The sequence below is a fragment of the Benincasa hispida genome, chromosome 1, assembly GCF_009727055.1.
Source record: "Benincasa hispida cultivar B227 chromosome 1, ASM972705v1, whole genome shotgun sequence".
NCBI lineage: Eukaryota > Viridiplantae > Streptophyta > Magnoliopsida > Cucurbitales > Cucurbitaceae > Benincasa > Benincasa hispida.
In genome coordinates this window covers 38,504,085-38,531,660 of record NC_052349.1, presented here as the reverse complement: position 1 = coordinate 38,531,660, position 27,576 = coordinate 38,504,085, and the positions used below count along the sequence as shown (strand labels likewise).

The following is a 27,576-nucleotide window of genomic DNA, read 5'->3' as shown; positions in this document are numbered from 1 at the left end:
TTCCCCCATTTCGACGAAAATTCGAGATTTCAAGAAATTTCAAAAAGTCTTCAATATTTCAAGAATATTTCGCTTTTTTTAATTAGTTATGTTAGCCCAATTCAAGTTTTTTAATTTTATGGTCATGGTTATACACAATTCACGCACCAATATCATTTTCGACAAAAGATTATATCTTTTTATGTGATACTTATTCTAATTTTCAACTTTTCTCAATTTTTAGCTTTATTTTTGACCCAAAACTTTCATTTCTAAATAAATTGAATTTGAAAAAACTACAAAAAATAACCTATATTTATTTTTGACCTCATTCAAACGTTTTTCATTAATTTTTCACATCATTTCACCTCAAAATTGAATTGATGTTAGTTCTTTTTTCCTTTATCATCCAAAACTTTCATAATTTTCACATCATTTTACCTCAAAATATTCCTAAACTTATATTATTTTGTAATTATTTTTCATTTCTTTTTTAAATTTCTACTCTCGCAACAATATTTACTCATACATTTACGATAGACATCTAAATGTTGTCTTACTTTGTAGGAATTATGATTAAAAATGGTCAATTATAGTCTAATTAAGCCATAATGAAAGTTTCATTAACTAATTATAACAATTTCTATCAATTTCCATATTTTTTTTTCCAAAATTTATATCGATATTGATATTTCCATGAAATCGGGATTTCAATATTTATATCAACATCAATATTTCGAACCTTGGTCTTAAATGTTGACTCAAATCCGACTCAATTATATTATTATGTAAATGTTGTGATTATAAAATATCACAGTGAATCTAATTGTGATATGTAAACAAAATTTATATATTACAAAATTCTTATCAATTATGAATATACTAAAAATAATAATTTTAAATTTAAAATAATATATAAACATATATATTAGCAAAAATTAAAATTCAACATTCAAAAATATTTAAATATGTATATTGAAAATTTGAATTTGAAAATCAAAATAATATTAAATTCAAATATTGAGAATTTTAAAATTCAAAATTAAATTAAATATATAAATATAAAAAATTTAATAAAGAAAGAAATGTAAAAGAAAAAACATATAAAAAAAAAGAGAGAACGAAATGTAAAAGAGATATAGCCAATTGATATAAAAAATAATGAAATATAAAAAAATTAAAAAACAAAAACAAAAACAAAAATTATATTCCTTAAGAATCAAACCCAAGATGTACTAGCCCATGGAAGAGGCTTGGGCGCACCTCCCTATCACAAATCAAACTGACATTTTGGGTCATAATATAAACGAAATTAAATAAAATAAAAACCAAACAAAAATAGTTTCTCAAATTTGACTCATCTTTTTATACGTTTTTCAAATTTTAGAAACAGGAGAATAATTATCAAACATACCAGTTTCTCAAAAACAAGAAACAAAACTTTTTCAAACAAACCCGAAGTTGCAACCAATTTTGATTTAAAAAGGTGTGACTGGAAAGTCAACGTAAAGAAAAAAAACAATTCTTGATAAGAAAAAGTTGTCGAGCGGAAGGATTACATAATTGCTCCTATGAAAATTTGACCAATTTTGTGCTGGTGGGACACTTTATTCTCATTATTCTTGTTTTGCCAAAATTAGAAATAAGAATTTACATATGGTACCCACCCTATACTTGGGAATCTCATTCCGATTCTCGATTTTGTAGTTTAAGTTAGCTTTTTTTTTTTTTAACCTAAACTTGTGGGACAGTTTAATTTTAACATTCTTAATTTTGAGTTGAAAAAAAAAAATCTCAATTTTCAAATTTCTTGTAATTTTTTTTTAAAAAGAAATTTTATCAAATCCATATGAATTTATTTATTTTTCTATAAATTAGGGGTGTTCATTGAAATCGCTAAAACCGAACTGAAACCGAATTAATATTGTTAATATTGTTGAGTCAATGATATGCTATTTTTATTGTTTCATATTAATTTCTAAAATTTAAATCTTGCAAAACTAGTTTAATGGATGAAAATTATGCTATTTGAATTCATTATTTTTTTTTTTTTTGGCAAATCCAATGTTTTTATATCCTATTGACTTTGGAGATCAGTTTAGTTGAATTAATAATACACTAACAAGTTTTGTTAATTTTGGATGTCGATTTGGTAGGAGCTAGATTTTAATTTTAGGGTTCACTAAATGTGGTTGATGATTCTATATATCCTTTGAAAATAAGTTTTTTTTATATTGATTTGTGTTTTGAACATTTAGATATTATTTTGAATTTATGTTTTACTTCTTTTATCTTGCCTCTTTTATGTTATCTGTTTTCTTATTTGTGTCTCATGTTCTCAAATTGCCACTGAGAATAATGTTATTTTCTTTAATAGGATGGAATTCATTTCTTTAGTATTATGACAACAATTTCATTATCATAATTTTTATTTGTTAATCTTATCTCACATATCTGGATTCAAAGATAACGTGTAGTAATTGTTGTGTAGATTGAACTCTTATTAACGAGGTTATGAAGTCCTTTAATACGAAGGACACTATAAAACTATATTGATTTAAATAAAGCGTGACATCTATTCATTTATGTTTTTTTTTTCTCTACTCACATATTTTTGTTTGTCTTTGCATGATAATGCATGCACAACAACGATTTAGGCGGATGAAGAGAATAATTTTCATAATTATTTTTTGTGAAAATTAATATATTTTAGCTATTATTCTTCCAATAGTTATTATTTATTTATTTATGAATTAAAATGTAATCTAGAAGTTACTGTAATTATTCATCTCTTATACATAAATTGTAGGTTTAAACTTTTGTAATTAACTATACACCAAACGTGCAAAACACATAGTATCAACTAGTATATATGAAAAAACGATAGTATGAAACCACTAAAAGAATGGGTAATTACAAAAACCGCCCCTGAAGTATGGTGGTAGTTGCAATTAGACCTTCAAAATTTTAATTATAAAAGTTAGGCATCAAACTTCCGTGAGTGCTAAAATTAGATCCTCAAACTTATAATATGAGTAGAAATTGGACTCCTGAATGATAAAAAACCGAACTCTCTAACTTATACAATTTTTACAATTACATAAGTTTGAGGGTTTAATTTTAACACTTATATAAATTTAAGGATTCAGTTATTATAATTGAAAGTTTGAGAGTATAATTGTAATTACTCTATACTTTAGGGGTGATTTGTGCAATTTACCAAAAAAGGAAAAAAAAAAAAAGGAATTCTTAGTAGATGTTAAAATTTCATATATTTTAAAATTTTGATCCTGAACTAGCAATATAATAATGAAATAAACGTCCTCTGCACGCAGTTTCACTTTCACCTCTTATTCAACGGGCAGGGCATCGGGCAGTGGCATTTCCGTAATTCGATTCATCCTTCCAATCTCCCTTAAAAGTTCTTGCCACTAGCTACGATTATTTTTTTCACTTCCCTCTTGTCCTTCATCATTGCTTTTTGTTGTGCATTAACTTGCAGTTTTCAGTTTCTTCCATTTTTCCCAAAAGAATTTCTCTCAACTCGCATATTCCTGCAGCAATCTCTTGTTTGACGCGTTCTGTGTTGTGGATTTGAATAAACTCGACTTCTTCAGGCGTTCCGGAACCGGAAATGTCGCCGCCAATCCTCTCGTTAGCTCTGCCGTCGGCCACTGGTCGAGTTCTCAGTATTCAATCCCACACTGTTCAGGTTTGTTCAATAGTTTACTACGGTTGTGGATGATTTGGAAGAAATTCATTAGAAACTCGAAATTCAGTTTGTTTTGATTGCCTCCATTAGGCTTCTGCAGAAGTTTCCTTCAGTTCTGTTGCGAATTTGTATCGTTAAACTTGGTGTTTTTGTTACTAGTGCTGTGTTTTGGAGAGGATTGACTTTATAGTTACTATCTTGAAAATTTTCCGTACGAGAAGAATGTTCAATGTTACTTTTGTGCTTTGTGTATTTCTGTGGATTGTTTGTTGTTAATAGTTTTTATATTGTTCTTGATTGGCTTTATTTCCGTGCTATTAGTTTTACTTCAACGGATTGTTCTCTTGTGCGCTGCCGTAGGGATATGTTGGGAACAAATCAGCTGTTTTCCCTCTCCAACTATTGGGCTATGATGTAGATCCAATAAATTCCGTGCAGTTCTCTAACCACACAGGCAAGCTGATTCTATTTCTTCATTCAAATGGTCTCAGAACTCTGAGGTCTAATTATATACGGTGCGATGCCTTATGCCATTATGCATAAGTTCTGGTTTGATTGCGTTGTGTTAGTGAAAGTGGATTATGGTTCGTTTTGAAAATAAAACAGGATATCCGACTTTTAAGGGCCAAGTTTTGAATGGAGGACAATTATGGGACTTAATTGAAGGCCTCGAAGAAAATGAATTGTTGTACTATACTCATTTGTTAACAGGTACTCTAGTTTTTCATTAAATGACTTTTCTTGTACAGTATAATTTGGTAACTTTACAATATAAGTCTTTACCTAGGAATTGCATGTTGCTACATAGTAGTGAGGCAGAAAAGAATAAATATGTCTGCTAGAAAAGGAGAATTATGCTAAACTGTTCCCAGCTTCTTGTATAAAGTTCCTGCAATAATTTACATACTGTAGAATTGGTTATTTTGATTTTCAGCTAATGTGAGTTTTGTTGTAATATGGTACCTGTGGATTTTGCAGGCTATATTGGTTCTGTTTCTTTCCTCAACACAGTGTTAAAAGTTGTCGATAAGCTTCGCTTGGTGAACCCTAAGCTAACATATGGTCGGATAAATTCAAGTTCTTTATGCTTCATTATCATTTCTCCATAATCATATATAGGTTTTGGTAAATGTTTATTTTGAGCTCTTGATAACCTTGAACTAGTGAGCTGCAAGGATAATGTCCCCCCCCCAAAAAAAAAAAATAAAAAAAAAAAGAAAGAAAGAAAAAGAAAGCTGGGAGGATAATAATTTTCTATTGCATTTTTGCTCGCAAGGGGCGATCTTGTTCATTGATTGATGATTCATTATCTTCAAATCCCAGGACTTTTTTTTTTTTGTCCCATTGCCTTTATACCATGCATGTAAGAGTATATGCTACGGAAACAGAAACTTTGTAATTTATAATGTGGAAATTTTTCGGGATTAGTCAACCACCTATTTAACCATCTCATTAAATCTAGTGTCCTTTTCCAGTATGTGATCCGGTGATGGGTGATGAAGGAAAGCTTTATGTTCCTGAAGAACTTGTATCTGTATACCGCGAGAAGGTGAGGAATCCAGCTCATTCTGGCCCATGGTCGTGCTTGATAGCTCAATCAGTTATTCTTGACTTGACTTAGATTTTTCCTTGATTAACGTCTATTGAACTTTCAATGTTTCAGTACTTTAGTACACACACATATATTTTATAAGAATAACGGCTTTCATTGAGAAAAGATGAAAGAATACACAGGCATACAAAAAAACTCTACCCACAAAAACAACCCCCCCCCCCCCCCCCCCCCCAAGGAAGGGACTCCAGCTATGTAAGATAACATCTATAGAATAATTACAAAAGGTCTTCGAAACTGAAGCCCACAAAGAAACATGAAAGCGAGCAAGGGACCACACCTCGCTAGGGTCCTTGTTCACCCTCTAAAAATCCTACTATTTCGCTCACTCCACATAACCCACAAAATATGTGGACCATTCAGTACTTTAATATGTGGACCATTAAAAATGAAATTCTGTATCCATGTCTGTTGGAAGTTAGACAATTATTTACGCATCTGCCCTTTATATTTCCTTTTTCATATTCTTGTCTATAAAACTTTTTGATGAGTCCAATTCATGGTTAGGTAATCCCCGTGGCTTCAGTGTTGACTCCTAATCAATTTGAAGCTGAACAATTGACTGGGCTGAGGTAATTTAAATAGGATGGACATGATGTGCTAATGTTATTTTTACTGACCTACATAGATATACGGAAAGCTTATAATATCACGTTTACTTTTTTCTTTTTGAATGTGGATACATGTGTTGGTGAAGTGCAAGAGAACTGCCTTATTATAAGGCTGAATTAGTTGTGAATACCTTTGAAACTCTGAATGTGGCGTACTGTAGATTGATATATTTCTGAAACTAATGTCTAACACTTAACCTTATTTGTGTTTTACTGTATGATGTCTACACTTAAATCATGAAATTATGTGCAAATTGGTATGGTTGGAAGTGGAGACTGGGGTGCCTTATCTTTTTCATTGATCAAAATTTGATAAGACACTCTTTTTTGAATTTTTCTGACTTGTCCTTCTCCCACCTATCAATCTTATTATTTTGGATCTCTCTATGTAATTCTGTATAGCAATTATCAGTTTTTCTTTGATACTCTAGAATTTTTTTATTCAAGTGAACTTCAATTTGTCTGACTTGGCAGTAATCAGTACTTCAGCATCTTTTTTTTCCTTGTCAGATAGAGTTTGAGAAGCCTTGCTTTTTGCAGGATCCAATCTGAAGGAGATGGTAGGGAAGCTTGTAACATTCTTCATGCCGCAGGACCTACAAAGGTAAGAATTACGAATTTGGCTATTGGCCTGTTGAGAAATCTATGCGCATAGGTATTTCTTATTTAAGGGTGCTTTAGTAGTCAACCATCATGAATTGGAGACATTGGAAGTCAATGAACTCTTGTAGGAGTGATTACTGATTATCTTACAAGTGAATCTCACGTTCATTACTCATTTAGAGTGAAAGGTAGATGGCAATCACATCGATGCCTGTCTCAGTTAGATAATTGATTCACCATAACCATAGTTTGGCTGTATGAACTGGATCGTGCAACAAAATAGCTGGCATCCTGCATACAATAATAACTCAATAAGATGTAATTACTGAGTCAGTTACAGATTTAGTTTGGAAGTACTTTAAACATCTTTTGTTTTCCAGGTTTTTCCAGACACTCTGTTGAGACAAAATTTCAATAGTAGGTGCTTGTCCTTTTTAAGGTTTCCAATTTTTACAGCTGCAGTCCTAATTACTTAAGGTGGTTAGAACTTCTCCTAGCATAGAATACCTAGCTGTCAAACTGTGTTCTACATTTAAAAATGTAATTATACCTCCTTTAACAAACATAAATACGACCCATTCTGTTGTTGTCAACCTTTTTTTGTAAATGTCAGACATCATTCTATTTCTAAATATTTATTTCCTGTGTTGTCAATAACTCGGTAATCTGATGAATAAATCATGATAAACTTCTCAGGTTGTGATTACGAGTATAAATATGAACGGTGAACTCCTCCTCATTGGCAGCCATCAGAAGAATGAGGTGAGCTTTTGTATTTTATATTGAATTAAGTTTTTTTAGTTTGTCTTAAAAAAGTTCTTGCAGTTCGAGATCTGAGTCATTTGGTGCATTTTTTTTTAATCTTGCAAAACTCTTAGTAAATTGCTTTCATTACTCATGATTTTTTTTGTAACAGCCCAAGAAAACTAATTTACCTAAACTATTTTCTGTTGAAACTCAACAGACTGCCTGGTTATAATGGAAAATAGGCTTCATCATTATCACTGTCTAAATATTACTGAATAAACTGATGTACCAAGCGTACTCTACTTTCCTAAGTCACTTGTGCTTATGATGCTTTGCTTCACAGTATTCCAATCCGCCATTACTAGAGATAGATGTTGAGGGGTTTACACACATGGGAAAAAGTTGAGACTGAAAAGAACCATTTTCACTTGAGAAGTTTTAACATTTTAGGTTAAAATATTATTTTAGTTTCTGTACTTCTTGTTAAATTGCTTCTCGAAACAACAATCTAAAGTGCATCAGCAACTTCTCTCAGTAATCCTCAAAAATTTCCTTTTCTTTAAAAAAATGTATATATATATAGAGAGAGAGGTTACAAATTCTTCTCAACTAAGATAGAGTTGACAAGACTTTTGATGGAAGTTGAGCTAGGATAACTGATATTGGAATTGGACAGGGCAATACTTTATCTCCATCCATCGGATATACATTATTGGCATGTGGACGGTTCCAGGAACTCCTGTCAAGTGTCAACACCTTAAACTGAAAATTCATGGATCAACTCGAAAAAGAATGTTTTGTTCTTTGGCTAAGAAAAAACCTCCAATAGTAAAGGAGCCCTTTCTGAAACTGTGAAGTTTGATCTTAGAAAAAAAGTTGTAACACTTGAAGATTGAAGGCCCCAAAATGATTCATCACAGTAGAGTTAGTCTTCCTTTTACAAGCTGCACCCACCCCATTTTACTCTTATAGACCTTTATTCACCTTCGATTCAAATGATTTGTTGAGGATTAGATGATTGTTATTCCAAGATGTCTCTTTCAGTCTTTCATGATGGTTGGATAAATTCAAAAAAGCCCCACGAAAATTTTGAACTTTTAACTCATAGGGGATGCTTGTGAAGGTTTTGTTGATGGGTAGTTATTTTAAATGACAAAACTGCTAGAAATATTTACAAATATAACAGAATATCAATGTCTATTACCGTCTATCCATCTATTACTGTCTATCACGGATAGACAATGACATTTTGCTATATTTGTACGTAAGTTGGGTCATTTTTCTATATTTGATGAATACAATCCTCTGATGATTATGCAATAATTGACTGTAAGAAAGCTTGGTATCATGGAAGCTCTTACTGAAGTGAAGAAACAGGCCTTGTCCTAGCTGAGACTCCCTTCCCTTCCACTTCATCCACCTTATTGTCTCTTTCACTTTCACTACAAGCCCTTTTCTGCAGTGCTTGATTATAAACTTGCCGGCATGCATGATTCTTTCACTTGGGAGGCAGTAGTTTGTTTCAGTTATGAAAGACGTAGCCTTTTTATCTTTTTCTTTTTCTTTTTTTCCCTTGTTTGTTCTATAAATGTGTAACATGAAGTGAAAAAAATTGATTTTTTATTTATTTTTTGATGCCTTACATTTATATATGACACATTTGTAGGTTATGGCTTGATACTCTAATATCGGGACCTGTTGTATTTTTTTAGTTTATTATGTTATCTTTGGCTTGCATGTTCACGATCTAATTGCAGTAATTAAACTGTGATGTCCTAGGGCCAGGCTCCTGAACAATTTAAGATCGCAATTCCCAGGATTCCTGCATATTTCACGGTAAAAAAACCTCTGATCTAATTTCACTTGCAATGTTCATCTCTAACTTTTTTCAGCTGAGATTGAGGTAATGAAAGAAACTATTGTTCTATCTGAACAATACAAGGTAAGCTAGTGCGTCTTAGAATTACCAACTTATAGAATAATAAAAGTTTATCACAAGTAGTGGGCTCAGGCAAGTCATTTATCAGAATGTGTAGGAAAAGTGGAACCTCTAAGATTTAGTGTTTCTTGCTCAGTGCATCTATTCAAGCTCTTGAAATGAATATTCAAGAATTAATCACCCTTGCTACATCGGCTCCAACTTTTTCAAAACATTACCCAATCTGCTGGCGATGTGTGTGAATTGTAATTCAACTGCTATAACATGCTGGATCCCTAGTTTGAGGACAATGTGTTTACTGGGTGGAGTGATGTTAGGAACCTTAGTGGGGGCACGTTATGGTTGTTTAAAAACAAACTTCACACGAGGAAGGATTTCACCATTAGCCTTAGTGGGACGTGTTCGTCATTAGCCGGAGAATTTCCGTGATTTGTTTCGATACTTCCTAGATAATTCAATGTTTGTTATGTTTTTTTTTTTTTAATAGAAACATAACTTTTCATTGAAATAATGAAATGATACTAATGTTCAAATTACAAAAGAGGATACAAAAATAAAACATTCCAGGATAAACAAATGGCCTGAATTGAGACTTCTAGGACAGCTTGAATTCTGAAGAAACCAAAAACCAGCTTCTTGAGACTTAACTATCAACCAAACACCAAAATCATACCTTTAGCATGTTGGTAGAATATCTCTCTCGTCTCTCTTTTATGTTTGTTTTTATAAAAAGTAATGGTAATTTAGTAGTAGCAAGTGGCAAAGTGAGTCTAATTGAATTGTAATTAACATGGCCTTCTTCCTTAGACGACGAAGGTTTGATCCTTCACCCCCTTAGTTGTACTTGAAAAAAAGTTAGTAGGAAGTTTTCAGAAATGCCTTTCCCATCTTTGACCGAAATAAGATCCTTCTTGAATATAATAGGTTTTTCTCCTGATTCATATCACTCTCAAACTATTGGTTCGTTGCATTGGCCCCATCCAGTATCGTTTGCTGTTAGATTGACACATCTCCTAAATGCATTTGTAGGGAACTGGGGATCTTACGACCGCACTTATTCTTGGTTGGAGCAATGTAAAACCCCTTTAACTCAATTTTATTCAATAATATCTAACATATTGTTTCCAGAATCGCTTTCATTAAATAACAATTCACTATGTTACCAGAAATATCCTGAACGCCTTGATTTGGCAGCAGAGCTTGCAGTATCGAGTTTGCAGGTCTTTCTCCTCCTCCTCCCTGTTTGTTTTGTTTCTTGAATTATTTTTTCAGAATTTACTCTAGAAATAAAAATACCGGTGATTATGCATGTGCTCTGTATATATTTTTTTAGTGTCATCGTTGGGGAGAAACAACCCATCAACTTGTGTGATTTTTTTATTTTTTTATTTTTTTTTTATAGAAAACAATTTTTATTGAGAAAAAAATGAAAGAATATAGGGATATCCAAAAGATCAAGCCCATAAAAAAGAGAGCTTCCTCTACAAGAAGGGGCTCCAACTATGTAACAAAATGCCCATAGGATAATTACAAAAAATCCTTAAAAAACAAAGTCCATAGAGAAACATGAAAACGAATGAGGGAATAAGCATCCAAAGGATCCTCATCCACACCCCTAAACACTCTGCTATTTGGTTCACCCCACAACACATAAGATCACACCCACCCCTACTCACCATAAAAAATATTTTCTCTCAAAAGGCGGATTGAGGAGGAACTCCTCGATTATAGTACTCACATCTCAGTGCTGAGCGATCATCAAACCGGATGTTTGGAAGAAAGAATCCCGAACATTATTCGCGTACTCCCAACGCTAGAGAATATGGTTCAAGTCTTCCTCCGCCTTTTGACAGGGAGGGAGAGTACAACAAAAAGGCCTAACAAGCAAATGCATCTTCCTCACAACAAGCCTATCTAACGTGTTAGCATGGCAGTGAAGAACCTATGAATTAAAGAACCTCACCATCATAGGGATCTTAATCCTCCAAAGAACCAAAAAGACCGACACCCTAAGGGAGAATGATCAACCAAATATTGAAAGAATGACTTCCACGAGAACCCTTCTAAAGGATTAGGGCTCGAAAATCTAACATCACTTCTCCCGCTTCTAAAAGAATGACTCTTGAGTAAAGAAAGAAAAGTAGCCATGTCCTTCGCTTTCCTATCGAAAAGAGAATGACATAACTTGTGTGATGACCATTTTGTTTTTAATTTTCTGTTTTTGAAAATTAAATTTATGAACATAAATCTCACTTACGTGGGTTTTTTTTTTCTTTGTTATCTATATTTTAGAAACAGTTCCAAAATGTGAGTCAATTTTAAGGCTTCATTTGAGAACGATTTTTTTTTTTTTTTGTTATAAGAAACTTTTTCTTTTTTGGATAATGTATTTATTTTTGGTTTTCTACCTTTAAAAAGTGATTGTTTCTTCCCAAAAGCACAGACACAGTACACAAAATAAGTCATTTTCTATGGATTTAGGAACACAAACACGAGCAATATACATTCAAAGAGGAAATTTAAAGTCAATAAGCCTATATCTTTTACATACAAAACGAGTATTATGTATTTTGCTCTCAAAATTTATGAGTTCTTATAATTTACTATTCTCCTTTTCATCATGCTTAACAAATGTTTGGCACGTGTTCAAGGGAATGTTGAGTGTCTTGGAGCATGTTTGAATTAATTTTAAAATGATTAAAATTATTTTGTTATTTTCAAAATATCCATTTCAAAACTAAATTTGATGATATGAAAATTGTATTTAAAAGTGATTATTAGATTGATTTTAAAAATGACAAAAGTGATTTTGATGATTTTAAAATCACTTCAAAACATGCACCAAGTATCAAACACATGTCAAGTCAATCTTAAATACGAATATGATGTTTCAATCAAATTTTATTCTCTCATGTGAATTTAAAATCTATGATTGTGCATGGTTTGCAGGCAGTTCTGCATAGAACAATGAATGATTACAAAAGTGCAGGACATGATCCTCAATCCAGCAGTTTGGAAATTCGATTGATTCAAAGCCAAGATGAGATTCGTAATCCACAAGTTCAATTCAAAGCTAAAAAATACGATTGAATTTTATGTTCCTTTTGAAATATTTTTCTAGGTATATTGAAATATGGCTTTGAACTTCCTTGTTTCACTTCCTTGCCCCCCAAAATTAATAATTGCAATAATAATTGTACTCAAAACCTTATTTAATTTCACATTATAGAGACTTGGGGATTAATGTCGAAAATGGTTTAGTAACACCACCCACCCATACATTCACCTCATGCAATCATATATTTTTAATCTTATAGAAATTATCAGGCATGATTCATTCACAATATTGATTTATATATATATATATATATATTTAGTCCTCTTTTAGATTTAATTTGTTTTTTTGGATTTTCGAAACAAACACTATTTAAATTTAACTTCTACTTTTTTAGAAGCATTTTGTTCCCCCCTTGTTTGAGATTTTAAAAATGACACGTTTGGCCGTTGAAGATTAAATTTTGATTTTTAGATAGCTTTTTTAAATTAAAAAAAAAAATGCTAGTTACTAGTTTAGAAACATGGGGATCTTTTTTCACACATACACACATATATGTATAGGGTCTAAGTTCAAATAAGGTGACCTGGAATCTCCTTTTTAAATATTGTGAGTTCCAGAAATGTATTCCATTGTCCATCTTGGAGCAACATATACTATCCTTGAAATGATCATTCTGTTTTAAATATTGAATGCATCTTAATTTTCAAATAATTATGAGATAGTGCAAGTATGAAATATTATTCAAGAGTAGAAATCATGATTTAAATTTTAATAAAGATGGTGGGCGGACAAAACAAGAGAGGGTACCGCCAAATTAATTATTTGGAAAGAACTTATTAATTTTGTCAACAATATCATCACTATAAAAGTCTTGACAAGCAACATTCAGAACATTAATTACAAGAAAATAACAAAGCCATGGAGGTAAAAATGACATTTGAATGAGGCTTAATCCCCTGGTCAATGCCTAATATAATGCAAGTATTTCAAAACCAATATTAAAAATTACTTAAACTCAAGTTTTGATGCAAGAAAATTCTAGGTAAGTTTAAAATAGCTAGAATTTAGTCTTTGTGGTTTGATTTTCTTTGTGGTTTGATAAAATCAAACCAAGACTGTTTATGAAGATTTTACCAAATTATATGAACTATTTATAAAACTAAATTATAACTTTTAAAACTATATGAATAAACTCTTACTATCTCACCAAATTTGTAATCTTAACCAAAATTGTACAATTTATTAGCTAATTTACTACTACTAATAATAATAACAAATCCTTTCATAAATTGAGTAATAAAGTCTTCTATTATTATAATTATTATTATTTTACTAAATAAGCCAGTTCACAGCCTATGAATTAGAACACTAAACAGGTACTTTACTACAAAGACAAATAATCTACTCTAATGAAACAAAATTTACCAACAATAGAAAAGGGTTTATTCAAAAAACACAAACAATTAAATTACAAACGACATTAGATAATAAAACTTAATCACTTGAAAATCCTTACAAGCAGAATAATGGAACCTTTTATGCAAGATTGCCACCATCATCCTTGCTTCAAGAATCAATCATTTTTAAGCAGATACTGTTTTTTCTTGAGTCACTTTAATGTCAACTCCGTGGAAACCAAGCATCTTGTTTAGGGCACCAATGTAAGCCTTCACACTTGATACAACTATGTCCATCCCTGCTCCGATGCCACTGCAACAATAAAAACGTAAATGTATCACCATATTTGATATACTGTAGCTTGCTAGCACGTAGAGAAGACTATCAAAAAAAGCTATAGAATTCATTTTGTGAACTTGATATTTGGTGGGAGTTTGAGTCAGCTCGTGTTTATTTTGTTTAATCTTACAAGACAACCACCTAAACCTCCAACTGCAACATGTGATTGCAGAAGATATTCATAGGATCTTAAATCCAAAGTAGATACCATTGTAGTTTGAACCCTTACCTAGATACAGCTTGATTATATTCCATCTATTCAATTCTTTTTAATCTGTCTGTTAGTATCTAAGTTAGTTTGAACACATCTTGATTAATCTCGCACGACAACTATTGCCTACAACTACGACATCTTGTTCTCAATAGGTTTCTACCTAGTTTGGACTTTCATTCCTCGTAAATCCCTTGACTAGGAACCAAATCTTCTCAAGGTGTACATGATTTAATCCAAGAACATAGAGGCAATAATACTTCAAGGTTACTTAAAGATTATAGTTTCCAGAGTTTTCAAAGTGCAAGATGCCTAAGACAAGTAGTCTGCAACAAGTGACAAAAAAGCGTCACCTCAGTGAGGTGAGGCGCATGTAATAAAATGCTAAATGAATATTATATATAACTATTTCATAGGTAAAAATAATAAATATTTAATTTTAAAAACATGAAAAACAAGAACAAATCTTTCAATATTTAAATGAAGTTTGGAAGAAGTAGAGATATTCAGGCACATAAAGTAATGAATGTTTCTTTTGCCCCTTAATGTTGTAGAAAAACCGATTCTACAAGCTAAGGACTAAAAGATAAACAAAACAAGCTTAAAACAACCCCATTTGTCAGTCATGGAAGAAAATAATGGTAGCCAATAAAATTTAATGGGAAAGAGAATGACAGCTGTCATGATAGCATGCAACATGCAGCTTTAATGTTTAACTTTTCTTCTTTTAACTGGTTCTGTTTCTTATTCTATTGTTTTTTCCACTTCTTATTGACCATCCGTCCCATCCATCTTCAGTTGATCGTAATTTGTCTCCTTCGTTTTCTTTCTTTCTTCTTCTTCTTCTTATTCTTCGTTCTTCTCTTTTATTCTTCTTATTCTTCAAGTTTTTTGTCTTTGTTCTTCAATCTTTGTATAATTATGTCTCTTTTTCAAGCTCTTTGGTTTTTCATATTAATAGGGTTCTTATCGGCCATGTTAATAGGGGCTCACGTGACTTTATGGAGATTGTGCAAAAAGGCAAAAAATGGCGCACCGAGGAGTGCCCTTTGATACTTTCAAGGTCCAAAGGCCTGCTCTCGCCTCTTTTCATAGGGTATTTGAAAATAAGACACAAATGTTTAGTTCCCAATATTAATTACAATTTTTTCCTTAATGATTGTTAAAAGCGGGGTGATGTTTAGTTTCAAAGCATGCTTTTTCTAGGTCAATCTAGAGCTTCAAAACTATTGACCTTTTGGTTGAGGATATACATGTAGTTAATCGTTCATGTTGGCCTAAAGAAAGATGAGTGGCAAAATGTTGGATGAGGAATTATCACCTAAAGAAGAAAAGGTGGAATTTTTGCATACTTGTAAATGTAGAGATGAAATCAGAAATTTCTCTTTTCGTATGCTGATTTCTCTTCTGAATTTTTTTCGACTTCATTATACCATGTTAGCATAGGTTATCATCAGAAAATGGAAATGGTAATAATTGAAAATTTTTAGAATAATAGAGACATAAAAGAACACTCCAACATTAGGCACTAAAATATATATTTATCCTTAAAAATACGCATATATCACAATATTTTGTAGCTAAATTTTACCTAAATGTTCGTTGAACTGCTTCTCCAGTCAATGCGTTAGTAGCTGTGTAACTTTTGTCCCCTCTTATTAGAACACGGGTTGTGGCAATTGCATCAATACCTTCAGTGACAGCATTCATTGAATACTCGAGAAGGGTTGCTGGTTCCTGCATCCAGGAAAATGGCAACTCTACACTGTCACATTCACTCAAGTATGGCACACCAAATGAGCAAAGAATTTATGGCAAAAAAGGAAAAAAGAAAGAAAAGGTTATCTTTCCAGTCAAAATATATATATATATATATTATGGGAAAAAAATGAGATAGTCGGTCATTCAGGAATAGCACAGAACTAGATATTAGATATGCTTATGCATGCATGAAAGTCTGGCAGTCGATCATGATGACTTTTTATGTTATATCCACCAAATGTCATGACACCACAATAGGCTCACATCTGAAACTATTCAGAGAAAAACGAATAGGCCTTACATTATGTTTTGGATCAAAATGCACTTTAGCAAAATAACTCATTTCCTAAATGCCCTGGTCACGTACTTTTTGTAATGTAATCTTGAAAGCTATGATTTCTACATCTCAGAGTATTTGAACATTAGTCTCTTTTCATTTCATTATATCAATGAAAAGTTTGGTTTCCATTTCAAAAAAAAAAAATGTAACCTTGAAACCAATTATCTGAAATATCCTAGCTTTACTTCAATAGGAAACCATCCTGAAGAAGTAATCTAGATGCAAAGTTTCTTTTTATCTCAACCTTAACAATGAGATCCACAGCCTTGTAAGCTGAATCTACAGGGCCCGTGCCGACAGCACAAGCAATGTGCTCTTTCCCGTCCGCATCAAGGAGTTTAACTGTAGCAGTGGAAAGACCAAGAGTTCCACAAGTGACCTGCATTTAAGCTGTTGTCAAATGATGCTATACATGTATCAAAAATTAATTCCAAACAATTTCTTAATCTGATGATTTATTACAAAATTTAAAGAACCTGCAAATCTAGCAGCTTCCAAAGAACAGTTGGTTGAAAAACTTCATCGGATACCAACGCTCGAAGATCCGCATCTGTAACTCTCTGGAAAGTCGAAGATAAATTAGGGCAAAAAAATTAGAACACAAAGTTTGACAATTAGGAATGAAGGCATGAAATTACATGAAGAAATTTCCTATTGAGTAGTTATTTATTTGAAACAGGTCGAAGTAGAATCCCAAGTATGTGCTGCTCTACTATACGCAGGAGCAGGGAAGGGAATAGCTCAGCAAAAGAGGGACAAAATTCTGAGTCACCTTCTTTTGTTCAGCCACTGCTTTGAAACGCCAGAATACATTGTCGAGATTCTCACTGTCAAGTTCATAACCAAGCTGAAAAGATGAAAAATAACATTAGCCTATTGACATAATGGAAGAAATAATCTGGAAGGACTACCTAAATATTGAGCTTGGAGATCCATATTTACCTCTAGAAGTCGACTTTTAAGGGCATGCCGTCCACTGTAAAAGTAGTCATAATGAAACATGTTATTGGGGTATTATATTTTGAACAAGTACAAGATACAAGAAGTGAAATACTTAAACCCAGAAAGTTGATCCTGTTAATGTTGTATGGTAAAAAAAATTGGGTTAACACTACAATAGAACGGCAACAGATATTTCACATTTCTTCTGTCCCAGAAAAACTACTTTAGCTCCCTTGGTACAGCTCATTGAACCCAACTATAGGATGATTTATGAATAAAAGAAGACACAATGTTTCCATGTCTATTTAAATATTTTTAAACTTAATCTGACCTTGAAGAGAAAAATGCCTCACAAATTATGCATTTTCTGACCAGATAAGCTTCTTCAATCTCGTCTCCTCTATTCTTCGCAATTACAGATACTACAATGTCCAACGTTACTAAGATCATCTAGTTACGCTAAAGGAATCCCAATAAAGTGGCGTTCCAGATGCTGCAAAAGGGTACATCCTCTATGGCGTACTAAGATCCTCTTGAACTGTATTTTTTGAGTAAAACATGCAGCGCTTTTGAATGGTCTTTGGTTCTACCTAGAGATGTAACTGCCTACCCTGACTCTATTTTTTTGGGTCACTTTTGTAGAGGCATATATCTCCTGCCATCTTTTGGGTCCTTTGGAAAGAAAGAAACCAAACAGTCTTCATGGATAAAGAGCATTGTATTCTTTGAATCTTGTCATTTATTACACTATGTCCTGGTGTAACAGTTCAAATCTTTTTGCTTCTTACCCGTATGCTTCCCTTTTGGACAATTGGGATAGCCTTTTGTAATTCCATGGACTGTATATCTTTTTTTTTCTTTGTAAATTTCGTACATCAATGAAATTGTTTCTTAAAAATTTTTAAAATAATAATTTAAAATTAAAATAAAAATTTAAAAAAAAAAGAAAGAAAGAAAGTATGTCTCTAAGCAAAAGAACTGAGTTCAATGAAAAGAATGAATAACATATGTTTAGAACCACAATAAATTAGATGATTAATTTATCATATGAAAGAAAATGAGAAAGGATATTCAAGGGTTTAAACGAGATAAGAAAATGATTATATTCAGGACAGAAAAGAAGAAGACAAGATAACTCAACAGAAGCTCCATTAGATGCTAAAAGACTAATCCACTAAGAAAGAGGGAGACAAGAGTCTGTAGCACTTGAAAAAAATCTGAGGGAGAGATTACTAAGTTGCAGGTTTTGTATGATTTTGGACTTGAATGAATATAATTAAGAAGTTCTTCCCGTGCTGGCCTCTTGCCAGACTTTACTTTTTATCATGTTCTCCTGCAGCCTGCCTACTAGATTTTAATTGTTTTAGTTGAGGTACGTATCGCACCTGATCTCCACAAAGCACAAAAACTCTATACTGGAGAACTGGTGGAGATTTAAATATCGGACACTTGAATGTCACCGAAACACATGAAGTTTTAAAACTCAAAGACACAGGAGTACAACCTATAGAACAAATCTGTTCAAGTAAGGTCGTCACTAAAACACACTAGGTGTGTCGAGAAAAACTTTTTAAAGAGAGAACAGAAAAGAAATGCCCGTGTATACTATATGTCTAAAGTGAAAATACCGAACTTTAAAAGGCATATTAGATCTCTCATTTTAAATAGTTTCATATTAGGAAAAAAAAAACATAATTAGCTGCAAGGTGCCCATTAAGGAGTCCACCTCCTAGGAAGCAAGATTCATACCACACGATTTCTTTGGGTATTTTCAAATTTTCCCTTTTTGTTCATAGAAGGAAGAAAGTTGTTTCAAAGTCAATAATATTTTTAGTCGACTTCTTACGTAAAGCCACCAAGATTTCAAATTCATATATTTCATACTTTTGTAAATTTCATATATCAATGTTTCTTATAAAAAAAATTAATAATAACAATACTTTTTTTTAATTTTCATATGGTGTGCTCGCTTCCTCTTTTTGCACCTCATGCTTAACCCTAACACCTAAGACATGCACATACGCATGAAGAGATGGGGAAGGGGAGGGTAGGAAGGGAGATTTAATCAAGAAGGCAACATTGTCATTTTCCATAAGGCAACATGGCATACCTAAGTTTTCCTAGAACAATACCAGCTTCATTGGATCGTTCATAGCCAATATCTTCAGGGGATATAATTTCATAAGTACCTTTGTGCTTAAGCATCCCATCCTGCGTCAACAAAGCAATATTTAAGATACAATTGGATCCTAGCAGAACAGGAAAGATAGCCACCCACGACTCACATAAAGAAGAAGAAGAAGAAAAAGAAGAAGAATTAAAAATATGAAATAAGAGCAAATCAACATTTTCATAATGAATTTAAGGCAAAAGCATGCATCAGTTACAAGAGTTCTCCATATTTATAAGTAAACTTATCAGCCAATATAATAATCACACTAACTCCCCCGTAATTAATGATGAACAACCAGTCTTTTGTAAAATCAATAATATACATTCCATTGGCCCGAAACTACCCAATGATTCAAGTAGAATGTGGGAGGCAAAGATAAAACAAAGATACACCAAGCTGCACCTTGTATTCAACTGAGCTTTTGGATGTAGAGAAATTGGCTCAAATGCTAGGTTTCCCTTTGAAGCAAAAAGCTACAAGCATAGCCAGGACTTTCTTCTAGAGGGCTCAGCTTCAAAGGAACAGTTAACTTTTCTTACAAATGGATAGAAATTGTGACACTTTAGGGACACTGTTTTCTTCCTCTTGGAGTGCTTAAGAGAAGGTCTTTTATGAGAAACATAGGAATAATTTCACTGATGGGATGACATTACAAAAGGGCACATTTTGTTTCTAGGTTCTTCTGGGGTTTTTTATATGAAAGGAAAATAGGTGCTACTTTCTCAAGGCTTTAGGCTTCTTCTGGGGTTTTTGCCTTCCACGTTTTGTTTCTAGGTTCTGGAAGAGCGCTTACCATCTGGTTAAGAGCTTTATTTGGGTTGTCTCATGGTTTCAGAATCTTTGTTTGCCTCCTGGTTGTTTTCCTCATTGGAGTCTGAGTTCCTCGTGTTTTTGGCCTTTTAGTTGATTGTTGCTGCCTTAAAGTTCTGTTTTTGTCGTTTTATAGTTTTGGTTGGTTGTTTCTAACTTTCTAGCGTTGTATTTTGTTTTCTTGAGGGGCCACTAATGCTAGAATCAGGTCATAATCAACTATAAAGTATATTGGGTAACTATCTCATCATGACAGGTTTTAAAGATAAATATGACAACGTATCATAAATATTGCATATCAAAATCCAACAAGACTGACCTGGTGGATGCCACTTTCATGAGCAAAAGCATTAGCTCCGACAATAGCCTTGTGTGGTTGTACATTCAAACCAGTGTACTCTTCTACCTAAGGAATAAATTTGTCAGTAAGTAGCCTTTATGATAAAGATACGGATGTCGAATAGAAAAAGTGAAAGCAAACTGGAGGGAAAGAGAACGAGCATTCTGTCCTTAGTCCAAATTCCCAAATAGACTTCACCTCAAAACAACGAGAAACCAAAAAAGAAACAATAGTGATAAGAGAAATAAAAAACACAGACAAATTTTAAAGAGAAACAATAGTGATAAGAGAAATAAAATACACAAAAAAAAAAAAGAATGAAAGAAAGAAAGAAATGCTCCTCTTCCTATCCTTAAAAAACTTGCCTCGCCTCTTTCCAAATTAAAAAAGAACCAGACGCGAGAACAAAACTGTCTAGCTTTCAAGTTGAACATAGGCCACAAGCAACTTGCAATAGAAAATCTACCAACCCAAGGAAAGTTTAACTTTATATTTTGAAAAAAAGAAAGAGATGAAAAGAATGATAAAAATAAAATAACCGAAGGAAATTTTTTCAGGAAATATGTTTTGTAAATTGTAAGAGAAACAATTACCATCTTGCTAGTCAAAAAGATATGTCTCGAGTTAATTCCAGTATGAAGACCTCCAAGCACATGCTCTCCACGACATTGTAAGGACATTACCACCTGAGGATATTAAAAGATGGTTTCAAAAGAGAAAATTAGCATACGTTCATGCATGCCATTTAAAAAACCCATACAATATGACTCAATATGAGTGTTTTCACGTCAGTGCAAACAGATGTTCACGAAACATTACAACAGAAACGTGCATCCAGTCACATGTAAAATGAAATATAGACACCCTAATTTATCTGGATCAAGATTGATCCTCTTTTGTATATAAGATAGACTATTTGCCACTGGATAGATCCATCAAAAATTAAAAGAAGAAACCTTAGCACAATAAAGTTGAACAACTGAACTAACCTATAGGATTCAAGAATAGATAGTTTCAGCAAAAGAAACTCCAAGTTGTTCTGTGCTAGATGATGTGTCTTTTTTAAAAACAAGAAATGGGACTTTTCAACGAAGAAATAAAAAGATACTAATGCTCAAAAGATATCAATTCTTTTTGGACTAATAGACTTCCATATGGCCTGATACAGATCCTTCTGCAAAGGAGATGTAGAAGCAAGTTCCCTGGTAAAAATTTCCCCAAAATATACCAGAAGGGAATCAAGATATTATCCTCCTTCCACATATCCACTACTCCCCCCGAAGAACCATCAACATCAAGGGCCACCCAACCTATCCTCCTTGAACTTGAGATGGTCTTCACCAATAACCATATACTCAGAATTTAACTTAGTCTCTTGAAGAATCACTATATTCGTACCAACTTTGGAAAAATGAACCTTCACTAGAGCTCTTTTTAGCACAGCTCCCAACTCTCTCACAATCCAGGCGAAGATCTTCATGGAGCAACCTCAGGGCCCTGCTTACTCCTATCTTCTTCATCTTCTTGGTCCTCTTCCCTATCCTATTCATTTTCCTAAGTGCGCAACAAATTCATTATCTCTCTTGTCTTTCTTTTGCGAGTCGAGCTACCTCTTGAGTCATTAGTTTTTTGTGGGAATTGGGCGAATGCACATCTTCCATTTCTTCAAGGATTAAGATTTTATCATCTTTTCTAAAAGAGGCAACCTTTGTCTATGAATTACTCACTCTCATTATCCCTACTGATCACCAAATCTAGATGATTATTTTAATTTCACTGACCCTAACCTTCCATTTTGTCATCCCCTTGAGTGTCACTAAAACAAGCATACAAATTTTCTGGGGGGTCTTCACTCAACAAGACATCATGGTCCATCACCCATCTTCTTCAAGAATCTTGTTCTTCAAGCTTGAGAAAGGAAAGTTAATGCTAATGACAATATCTTTTCCTTTCTCTTTACGGGACAATTCTTTTGCTTTATCTTTTTCCTTGTCAAGCAAAATCTCCTTTTTTTTTTTTTTTTTTTTTTTGCTTAAATAAAGAGATCTGGCCTTCTTGGGCAAAGGAGACATTTTTGGTTGTCAACATCCAAAGGAATTATTGGATGATAAAGTGGTCAACTATGAAGCACTTTATTTTAGGCAGGTTTTAGGCAGAGTATCGATGGGACACAAATACATCCTAACACTAACCAGAAATGTGTCCAATGAACCAACTTACATGTCACTTTTTTTAATTTGGATGCACTCTTACACATGTTGTACACGTTGGTGAACTTTCAACAAGAAAGAAGGCCATTTATTTTGAGCCCAAACTTAAGGCTAAATTAACTTGACGTTTTATCCTCTTTAGAGTACATTTATTATTTTAGTGTTATTAAAAAACTTTAAGAAACATTGTGGTCAGGGAGAGAATTCATCTTTCTCATCTCGCAGCTGATGATAATACAACGGTTCTTATTGTCAATCTTACAATATTCTACCTCCTCTTTTTAAGCCACTTTTGGACCTAAGATTGATGGGATAAGATTCTGTGGTTGACATGTGAGAGCTTGTATATGGGCATTCATAATGAGGTGTGAGGTGATAACCCTTCCTTTCGCTTGGTTTTACCCAAAGAAATAATCCTAATTGCCTGCCATTTTGAAGCTTCTTTCCTTGAAGCATTATTTTATAAGGGTGGTGGGTGATGTATATCCAATCACTCTAAGTGGGATCCTGATCGGTTATTTCTTATCCTTATTCTTGATTCCTTCCTCGGCTAGTTCAAGGATGGAAAAGATGGTAAAAAGAGCAAGATTATTTTACTGGTTAATAAGAGAGAAGCTTTGAAATCGTGTTATTATATTGCTCTGTAGTGTGGTCATGGGATGAAAAAGGTGCTAAACTGTTAAGCATTAATATAGCCAAAGCACCATTGTGAGGAATATGGGAAGAAAGGAATCTACGTATCTTTGGAGGAAAACAAATTACTTGGGAGGAAGATTAGAGATTATTGTACTTCATGAGGTTCCATTATTGGTGGGCTTTCTTCTTGTAACTATATTTAGGGATTTTTCTTTGCTGGGATGCTTTCTTGCGTAATATTTGAGTTTCTTGATTTCCATGTTGCAGCTTCTCAAGCATGAATGACAAGTTTTTTTCTTGTTTAAAAAACAAAAATAATAATAATAATAATAAGAAGAAGAAGAAGAAGAAGAAGAAAACAGCTTCAAGCTCACTTTTATCTCAACAAATCCCAAACTTCAGAATCATTACCTAAAAAGATATTTCTTTCTAAAAATAATGTTGCTCTCGTCCCTTATATAAAAATCTGAACCACAATTAATTTACAACAATATAACCCATAAATGTCTATAGTCCAATAAAAAATAGTGACGATGATAAATGCATGAACAAACTTTATGAAATATGTATAACATATTGATTAGATCAATCATGCTAGGTTGCGTTGCAAATCATCCCCACTCCACAAAATGAAATAATAATATATTATAGAATAAATCAAATTAACTAAATAAATAACTTGCCTCCTCTAGCGAAGCATTTCCAGCTCTCTCACCAATGCCATTAATTGTGACCTCAACTTGCCTTGCACCTGCACATGCCCCCTGCAAAGAGATGAGAAGAATTAAACATAATTTACTTAAGGTTCGAGATGAAGTCATATCAGAGCATCTAGATAGACGGAAGAGTGATTTTTTCGCAGTTCACACAGAAATCCCTTTTGTCTTGCAATTTTCCAATTCTAAGGAGTGGCTGAAGAATTTTGTCCTCCACAATTTGTGTACTTCAGGAAATGATTACAGAAAAGCTTCAACAATTTAGACCAAGATCAAGACAAAAAAACGTACATCTTATCCCTGCTTCATGATTTACAATGTAAACTATTGAAAATATATATCCTTAAAATATCATAAGAGTATACATTCATCATCACATTCATGTCTTGTTTCTTTTTTTCCTCTTCATTTTTAAGTGATGTGTCACTATGTCCATATCGTGTTCATGTCCTACATATCATGTCTTGTAGTGTTAATAGTATATCATTCATTCCTTGTTACCAACCCATTATCTTCAGATACTTCCCAAATTAAAGGTCCGGTTCAATAAATAGGATTAAAAGAGAAGAAAACACCATTACTTACTGCTACTGTGTTGGCAGTTGCAAGTCCAAGATCATTCTGGCAGTGTGTTGAAATGATAACATTTTCAATGCCAGGAGTATTAGATTTTATATCAGCAATCAACTTGCCAAATTCGACAGGCATTGTATAACCCACAGTATCTGGTATGTTGAGAGTAGTTGCCCCAGCCTTTATCACTTCCCCCAGAATTTGATAAAGGAACTCTCTGTCAGATCTGATCATAAACAACAACATAATAAAGAAAAAGGTTTAATCAATGTAAAAGAACTGCAATTTTATGTTAAGCAATTATTGATGGCTAAGGATGTTGAAAACCTCCATAGAGAAGGGGCCCTATGAAGGATCTGCTCCAAACAAGACAAGAATGGGGATAGACATTAGTCGCAGATTGCACAATGAACAATAAGTCAGATACACAAAAATAATTACAAAATTTCCATCAAAACCTATTATAACGATTCTAATATTGGTGGAAACCAAACAAATGCATTAAATCAATTCATTTCAAATAGAGGTTGTGTTATAACAGGATGCTATAGTCTAATTTTCAAGAAGAATTGGTTAAGTTTGTGTAACACGGGGAGTCAAACTTATTGAGTGTACAAGTCTGCTAACCAAAGCTAATTATTAGCTATGTAGATACAAATTACATAAATCAAACATGGCCTGGGAAACTAACTACCAGCTTTTTTATGCCCAAATTTAAACTTGTGTATCCTATTCTTTTATAGGAGGCGGAAACAAGTTACACAAATCACACCTTACAACTTCCAACATAATCTAAGCTTATTAAAAATTCAATCCAAATATCCATTATGATTGAGAGGTTTTGAAATCCAAGGAGCATGCAGAGTCAACTTACTCTCTGGATCAATTCGTTGAAACAAAATTTAAAAATGGCATGTAACTCAAGATCAAGATCAAACCTGCCAGCATCCTCAGGGCTGAACTCAACATCATCACAACCCAAACTTCGTGCAAACCGCACCATATTTCGAGCAATTTCAATCACTTGTTCCCTCGTCTTTCTCAGCTTATGCTCCATATGAATTTCACTCGTTGCAATAAAGGTATGTATCCGCGGTCTTTTAGCGTACTTCACGGCCTCCCATGCAGTTCGAATATCATTCTCATTACACCTCGAGAGACCACAAATAACAGGCACATACCCATCCTCATCGACAGCATTCCCAACCTCTTTGGCAATCATCTTAACTGCCTCAAAGTCTTCCTTAGAAGCAGCAGGAAATCCAGCCTCAATGATATCCACACCAAGCTTTGCAAGCTGACGAGCAATGTCAAGCTTCTCTTTAGCAGTGAGGGAAGCACCTGGAGACTGCTCGCCATCGCGAAGAGTAGTATCAAATATGCGAACATAGGAAGGGTCAGGGATGCGATTAGGAATGTATGGCGGACGTCTAATTGATGATTTCAGTCCAGAATTCGAAACTACACTTTCTGTCTGACAGCAGTAAATGCGAGATACATTATCCGCCGCCGTCCTAAAGGACAACGACCGTGAAGGATTCTTAAGAACCTGAAAATTCGTACTATAAATCCGATGACGAGCAGGAAACTGAGTGTTCGATTGCCGAGAAAGAAAATGAGTATTCGGTCTTGACAATGCTGCCGGCATGGCCATCGTAAAGACAACAACCACAAATCAAAGAAAACAGAAATGCACTAGCAAGAGAAATCCGCTTCTTCACGTATTATTGATTGCACAATCTCGCAACCGTCTGAGAGCAACTAACGAAGCAATTGATCGGGAATGAATGAAGAACAGTGAAGACTTACTTACAGGCGAACTCCTGCGGACATTTCTGAGAGCTGTTCAAGAGGAAATGTGAATGGAAAGGAAGTGCAAAGGAAATCAATGGCGGATTGATAAACCCTGGAAGGCTGAAGAAGACGGCGGCGGGAATTTGCATTAAAGGATCTTGTAAAACTCCACGTTTAGGTTATGTATTATATTCTTCCTTATTATCTAAAATCATAGTGTCTCATCTGATCATCTCAAAGCTTACGTGTTAATTAGTCGATCTGATTTATTTTTTCCCGTGAATAGAGATAGAGATGAGGACTGAGGTGAATGTTGTGTTTGTGCACTCACGTGCTTTTTTCTTTTTTTTTTTCAAACTATTTTATTATAATGGCTTTGAAGAGAGAGAAGATAGATTTTCAATTAATTTTTAAATTATATTTAAAGTTTTTTTTTAGTACAACAAGGGTGGAGATTGAATCTGTGGCCTCACATTTAATAGTACAAACACTATATTAGGGTCGATAACTCAAAAAACCTTATCAACTCAATTCAAGGCTGATCAACTCAATCCAATTCCTATAATTTGAGTTGGGCTTGAGTTGAGTTTAATTCAAATAAATGAAAATTTTATGGATCGGATTGATTCATGGGTTGTAACTCGAATCAATTTGAACTTATCAATTTTAAAAAGTATTGTTTTATTTACTTATGATACAATTTTTTTTAGAGATTTTTTACATGAAAAATCCTCACTTGGTCGGTTATTCCATAAATGTCTTTTAACTTTTTTATGGAAAGATTTTTAGAGATAATTTTTTACAATTTTACCTTTCTTTCCATTTTTAAAATATAGCCCTTTTTTTTTGTAACTAGTCAAAAACACGTGCAACGTGAAATCTTGAAGTTTAAATTTAATTATGTGGAAAATAGTAAGTCTTAACATGAAACAAATAAATATTATATAGTTTTGTTTTAATTTTCATAGCTTTTTTTTCGTAAAGTAAAACATCAAACCATTTTTTTATTGTTTTTTAAAATGAATCTTCTTTTTTATCTTATTAAAAAAAAGTTTGTTTACTACTTTAAAAC

General features: G+C 33.2%; 2 protein-coding genes across 2 annotated transcripts; one reads left to right on the top strand and one right to left on the bottom strand.

The window, feature by feature from the left end:
* Positions 1-3,412: 3,412 nt before the first annotated feature.
* On the top strand, positions 3,413-12,467 carry LOC120067895 (pyridoxal kinase). The gene is made up of 12 exons (XM_039019519.1): positions 3,413-3,691; positions 4,052-4,145; positions 4,298-4,402; positions 4,670-4,753; positions 5,167-5,240; positions 5,811-5,875; positions 6,455-6,518; positions 7,214-7,279; positions 9,044-9,100; positions 10,233-10,277; positions 10,370-10,423; positions 12,153-12,467. Exons 1-12 carry the CDS (start codon positions 3,614-3,616, stop codon positions 12,291-12,293), a joined length of 927 nt encoding a protein of 308 aa, XP_038875447.1. The 5' UTR covers positions 3,413-3,613; the 3' UTR covers positions 12,294-12,467.
* A 1,101-nt stretch (positions 12,468-13,568) lies between these two features.
* Positions 13,569-26,701, bottom strand: LOC120067890 (2-isopropylmalate synthase 2, chloroplastic-like). The gene is made up of 12 exons (XM_039019505.1): positions 25,649-26,701; positions 24,723-24,936; positions 24,105-24,185; positions 21,169-21,261; positions 20,555-20,641; positions 19,363-19,463; positions 17,253-17,286; positions 17,083-17,157; positions 16,787-16,870; positions 16,555-16,689; positions 15,801-15,946; positions 13,569-13,971 (listed from the first exon to the last, which is right to left on the bottom strand). Exons 1-12 carry the CDS (start codon positions 26,362-26,364, stop codon positions 13,845-13,847), a joined length of 1,893 nt encoding a protein of 630 aa, XP_038875433.1. The 5' UTR covers positions 26,365-26,701; the 3' UTR covers positions 13,569-13,844.
* Positions 26,702-27,576: the final 875 nt, after the last annotated feature.

Bases quoted from the DNA above. Each gene is read 5' to 3' on its own strand.
- LOC120067890 (XM_039019505.1), bottom strand. From the start codon at position 26,364: ATGGCCATGCCGGCAGCATTGTCAAGACCGAATACTCATTTTCTTTCT. The intron at 16,690-16,786 runs GTTCTTTAAATT...GCTTAAATGCAG, and splicing joins GGAAGCTGCTAGATTTGCAG to GTCACTTGTGGAACTCTTGG. The intron at 13,972-15,800 runs GTAAAATTTAGC...TTATTGTTGCAG, and splicing joins GCAGTTCAACGAACATTTAG to TGGCATCGGAGCAGGGATGG.
- LOC120067895 (XM_039019519.1), top strand. From the start codon at position 3,614: ATGTCGCCGCCAATCCTCTCGTTAGCTCTGCCGTCGGCCACTGGTCGA. The intron at 5,241-5,810 runs GTGAGGAATCCA...ATTCATGGTTAG, and splicing joins TATCTGTATACCGCGAGAAG to GTAATCCCCGTGGCTTCAGT. The intron at 10,424-12,152 runs GTCTTTCTCCTC...CATGGTTTGCAG, and splicing joins TTGCAGTATCGAGTTTGCAG to GCAGTTCTGCATAGAACAAT.